Here is a 6120-nt window from a genome sequence, read left to right on the forward strand (position 1 = left end):
CAAAAAAAAAAAAAATGCTCTTCTTTTGGAAAGGCAGACTATGCACCAATACTTATATGCATCTTTTTTTTTTTGGTACCGGGGATCAAACTTGGGTCCTTGTGCTTGTGAGGCAGGCACTAGAACCACTGAGCCAAATCCCCAGCCCTATGCATCTTAATTATAAGATTTTTCTGGCTATTTGCATATCAGTCAGAGCAAACATTTACATACAAGTTATTATATGGTGGGTAATTTGACTAAATGCTTTGTATGTATTATCTCTTAAACCTCTGAAAACCTCTCTGAAGTAGGCTCTATAATTACTCCATTTGACAGATGAGAAAACTGACACATACAGGCATCAAGTAACATCCAATGTCTCATTGCTAAGGGAGCCAGAATTCAAAGCCAAGCAGCCTGCTCCAGTCAGTGCATGAAACCACAGTGCAAACGCGTAGGAATGTGCCTTACACAGAGTAAATCAATAGAGGTTTACTGACATGAACTTCATAGCTGAAAACAACTTAGAATGAAGATTTAAGAAGACCTAGTCTGTCAATAACTATCCATGTTACCATTGGCAAGGACTGGATCTTGTTTTAAATTACTATTATTTTAAATTTATAAAACATAATTGCATAAGAACCTTAATTATTGTGGATTTATTTTAAAGAGAAGAAATAAATTCTTTAAATGTCTAAAAAAAACTTAATCTGGATGACATGATAAACACTCAGCAGACTGTGACATCAGTAATATCTAACATGATCTTTTATGTTTTTGCCTTTTCTGGCTTGTTTCCTCATTTATAAATGGAAAGTTTTCTAGACTGTACATTCTTTAAATGCAACAGTTGTGCCTTGTTTGTTGCTTTATCTTCAATAGCTAGCACACATATTTCAAGACACACTTGATAGATTTGTCTTGAGTGAGTATGGGGAAGCCTGAAAGACATGTACCAAATTGCTTTTCTTACCACTACTCGTAATGTTTTTACTAAGATTTCTCTTCCAAATGTAGTCTCCAGTGAAAAGTTGATGTTATGGAGGCCAATTTCCAGAGGAAGCAGGCTGAAGGTCACCAAGTGGCTGGAAGAGCCCTCCACTTGCTGACGCACACATTTGGAAGGCTGTGTCCCCTGATGGCCAATGGTAGGGTTTCCTGATGTGCAGATCCCCTCCTCAGTAGACATTTTAACACAGAACTGAAATATCACAAGGGAAGCATCATATCAAAATCCTTCATCATATGAGTCATACATATTATGACCAAAAAAAAAAAAAAACTTTATCTGTAAGAAAGTTTGCCCTGAATGATGCTTGTCTGGACACAAGCTCACCCCTGGTGCTTTACCAACATTACAATAACCCCTTGGGTTCTAGGGATGGGAGGAAGCTGGATTCGGATTTCCCAAGGTATGCCCATAGCAGAGTTCAGCAGTGCATAGGAATATCTAGGAAACTCAGAACTGGTTCAGAGATGTCCTCCCTTCCTTTGACCACTTCTTCCTAAATTAGGTGCAAAAATACTGTTGTTCTTTTTTTAGGCTATTGCAAGAACATTTGTTACAGCATCTCTTTGCATGTTTATGTGTTAGCCTCAGGATTGAGCATTCTGTATCATTCATCTTTGTATCTTTGAGCTCAGCTTCTGACATCTAATAAATAATGGTTTGATAAAAGGCTGAAAACTATGTACTCTAACCCATTCAGGGGTCTGCCCAATATGTCACCAACTTACTTTTCTAGTCTTTCAACTTCCACTCTTACCGAATTTTGCAACTCAGCTCTGGATCTTGAAAATTATAAATTCTCATCTTGGCTCTCCTTACTTACTGTGCCATTGGAATAGGTTGTACAGCCTCTCCTATCTTCTATTTCCTAATTGTTATACTGTAATAGAAAAGTATTCACTGACTTCTGGATAAAATAGTGAATATATTTCATCTTTCTTACAAAATCTGGTGAACTGACAGAATCAAGAATTTTATCCAAAAGAATAAATCCATAAAATCTGGAATAAATCAGGCCAATAAAGAAAAACATCAACATTTGTCTTAGTTACTTTTCTTGTTACTGAGACAAAATGCCCAGCACTCAAAGTTACAGGAGAAAATGTTTATTTAGCTTACAGTTAGTAGAGATTTCAGTCCATAGTTGGCTGGCTCCAAGGCAGAGTGGCATATATGGCAGAGGGGCATCTCAGAGGAGAACAACAGATCATGGTACTCACAAGGTAGCAAAAGCAGCAAGGGGCGTTAGCAGCTTTTTTCTGCCCCTTTTATAAATTCTATCTAGGCAACTGGGAATAGGTGCCAAACCAATCAGTGGACTGATTTAGTAAGCACACACCCTTAATCCCAGCATTTCACCATGAATCAGTTACACACTCTAGATTCTGCCACCTCTGAAAAACTGCATTAGGCTTTGGGGAAACATCTAGACACAAGCCATAACAACATTCAACCATGAATTTTGTAAAATTTCTAAATTCCCCCTTAACCACCTTCTTGGGACAACCAAGGTGGGTGGGGTAGGAGCTAAAAAAAGACCTTCTGGTCACTTGAGGCCAAAGACTCCTTCAGCATAGCAGGGGTAGAGTAGGAAGGGTAGATCCTAGCACTCTGACAGCTGAGGTAGGAGGACTGCAAATTCAGGCCCAACCTGGACAACTTAGCAATGCCCTGTCTCAAAATAAAAGGTTAAGACAGATCTGGTCATGTAGTTCAGAATGAAAGCACTGAGTTCAGTTTCCAGGAACACACATACATGTGAGCATGTGGACACTCACAGGGTCATTTGATAAAATTCATTTATGAAGTTAAGCACAAGTAGCAGATTAAAGAAAACAACTACCAATATATATAAATGGTGAAGGATTAAAAGTCATAAAATATTAAGTGCTCCTATAAACAATAACAAGTATTAACATTTATGAAGTACTGCCTGTAGGCCAGGCATTATATTTACATGAATTAGCTGGTTTTACCTTCAACAATGAGATATATACTACTATTATCCCATTTTTTCAGATGAGAAAACTAGACAAGAAAAAGCTAAGTAAACTTTGCCCTCAGCAAAGAAATAACTTAATGGGAAGCTGGTGAAAGGATATGAAAGTAGCATGCAGAATATCACAGTAGCACACAAAAGAAGAAATACAAATGGCTGGTGGACAAATGAAAAGAGACTTGACTTTGTTAGTAAGCAGGGTAATAAAATGAAAGAATCAGTGGTGGGTCCTTCTCCTCCATCACATTAGTAAAATTGTATATGTATTTATAAATAAGACATAGTGTTATCTTTCATGTTTCCAAATATTATGTAGTTGTACTCACCACACAGGTACTGTATACTACGTTGTGATTTGCTTCTCTTGAACAACGTTACTTTTTTTTAGCTTTAATCAATATGATACATTTACTACCTATTTAGTCCATTAATATCAACTGATATGTAGTATTTATTCTATGAATCAAAATGTTTATAAAAATTTCAAGAATGTTAGGGATCTTACCCACATAAGTTGATAAGAATGTTAATTGATGTAGTCCTTCTGGAAGGCAATTATGGTAATACTTAACAAAAAGTTAAATGTTGATGTCCTTTAACACAGAAATTCTACTTCAAGACAAAACATCTGTCCTACAGAAATACTCATATGTATGAAGGAAGATTGCATCTAAAAGTAGACTTTCCAAAGATAATTATAATGGTGGAAACTTGGAATATATGAATGTCTTTAATAGAAAATTGGTTAAATATAATAAATTCCATATGTGAATAACTATGCAGCTGTGAGAGAAATAAAGAAAGCCTTTGTCTAGTCACAGATACTAAAAATATTACCCTAACCTTTTCCTAGAAGTTAAATTTTTAAAAATTTTCATGTAATACAAGTACATATTAATAAAGAAAAAAGCCATTCTATGAAAAACTATTTTTTCACATAAGAACACAATTGTTACTGAGAAAAAATTATAAATTGGGCCTCATGACAAATTTTAAAGATTTTCCACAAAAGACATTTTCACAAGATGAAATGGCTAGGCTAAGACTGACAGAAATTGTGTTCAAAGAATATATTTGACAAAGGATTATTATATAAACCTTATGTAATAGCTCCACAAACTTAAAAGAACAATAGCTTAACAGAATTTGCAAAACTCATGAACATGCATTTCACCAAAAAGGTTATGCAAATGGAAATGAGCACATAAAATATTTTCAAATTATTAGACTTTGCATAAATGCAAATTAAAATGCAATGTGATATTACCACATGACTATTAGAAATGATAAATATTTAAAACTATGAAAATCAAGTTCTGATAATATAGAAATAATCACTCATATATTGCTGAGGGAATATATAGTGATACAACTCCACTAGCAACAGTTTTAAAACCCAGTGTTGTTCTATGAGGCAATGATCCCAGAGGAATTAAAATTTTAATTTGCATGCAAATATATAAATGAATGTTCACAAGAGTTTTGTTCATAACTGACAAAAATAGAAACAACCTGAGTGCCATCAATAAGTGAATGGTTAATGAAACTATTCTGAGTATCATGAAACACTATTAAGGTGTTATGATTGATCTCATCAGTTGTCTGTTCTGGCATTATGAAAATGAGAATGCCTCTGAGTAATTAGAAACCCAAAACCTAAAGGACAGCTGTATCTGGAAGATCAAAGTATTAACCCAGGAATTAAACCAAGGACCATACCAACAACAAAAATAGAAATGATAAGACATTTAAATAAGGCACAAACACAGGCTTCCAGCTCACCAGAGATAAACTTGGGGGGAAATGAGGTGGAAAAGTCAACAGTAAACCATCTGGATACTCTGAATAGATAGCACAGGAAGTAGCAAAACAGATAAATGAGGCTCTAGAAAAATTCAAAACAGAAATAATTTCCCAGGTAACCACAGAGATGGTGAGAAGAATGAAAGACATGATTAGAGACTCTAGAAAAGAAACAGATAAAAAAATAGATGAGCTCAGGACCATGATGGAAACCATGAATGCCCAGCATAGGAAAGCAATGGAATGCACGAAACAGATTCAAACAGATACACAGGAGATTAAAAATGCTATTGAAAGCATTTGCAGCAGAATGAGTGAATGTGAAGATATAATATCAGATACAGAAGATAGGATTGTGGTCAGTGACCATGAAAAGAGAGTTCTCTTAAAAACAGTAAGCGATCATGAGAAACCGATCCAACAACTCCTAGATGATGAAAAGAAGAATAATGAAAGACTGATAGAAATCCATGAAATAGCAGGAGAAACTACAAATGACATAAAAAAAAAGATGTTCACAGAATTAATGACAGAAAACTTCCCAAAGGGAAAGAATTTGACATACAGATAAGTGAGGAATATAGGACTCTAAATAGCCATGATAATAAAAAAAATCTACACCTAGACATATAATAATCAAGATCCTGGAAACCCAACTGAAGAACAAAATACTACAAGCAGTTAAAGAAAAGGAGCAAATCACATGCAAAGGGAAATCCATCAGAATCACAGCAGACTTTTCAACACAAACCCTCAAGTCAAAGAGAGCCTGAGTGAGGTATTTCAAGTCCTAAAAGAAAAAACTTCCAACCTAGACTGATGTATCCTGCAAAACTTTCTTTCAAAATTGATGGTGAGCCAGGGATTTAGCTCAGTGGTTCTGCTGCCTGCCTTGCAAGTGCAAGGTCCCAAGTTCAATCTCAGGTACAAAAAACAAACAACAACAATAAAACGGATAGGGAAATGAGATACTTCCAAGACAAGGAACACCTGAGGAATTTCATGAACACCAAACCAGCACTCCAAACAATTCTAAACAATATCCTGGAGCTGACCATCCCCAGTGGATGAAAGATAGCCTCTTTAATAAATGGTGTTGGAAAAACTGGATTTCAACCTGCCAAAGATTAAAACTAGACCGTTATCTTTCACCATACACTAAAGTAAAATCCAAGTGGATTAAAGATCTAAACATTAAAACAGAAACACTAAACTTGCTGGAAGATAAGTTAGGCAGAACTCTTCAAGATATTGGCATAGGAAAAGACTTTATGAACAAATCCTCAGTAGCATGGGAGCTAGCAGAAAGAATCAACAACTGGAA

At 35.4% G+C, this 6120-nt stretch overlaps 1 protein-coding gene across 1 annotated transcript in view; it reads right to left on the reverse strand.

Annotated features, from left to right (window-relative positions):
• The window catches only part of C5 (complement C5), an 84537-nt gene that overhangs the window by 39835 nt on the left and 38582 nt on the right, over positions 1-6120 (reverse strand). Inside the window, exon 21 of the mRNA XM_010602980.2 lies at positions 791-1186. Within this exon, the coding sequence (XP_010601282.1) occupies positions 791-1186 (396 nt within the window). The remainder of the gene's footprint in view (positions 1-790; positions 1187-6120) is intronic.

The sequence above is a fragment of the Fukomys damarensis genome, unplaced genomic scaffold (assembly GCF_012274545.1).
Source record: "Fukomys damarensis isolate Sample0158 unplaced genomic scaffold, DMR_v1.0_HiC HiC_scaffold_36, whole genome shotgun sequence".
Taxonomy (NCBI): Eukaryota; Metazoa; Chordata; class Mammalia; order Rodentia; family Bathyergidae; genus Fukomys; species Fukomys damarensis.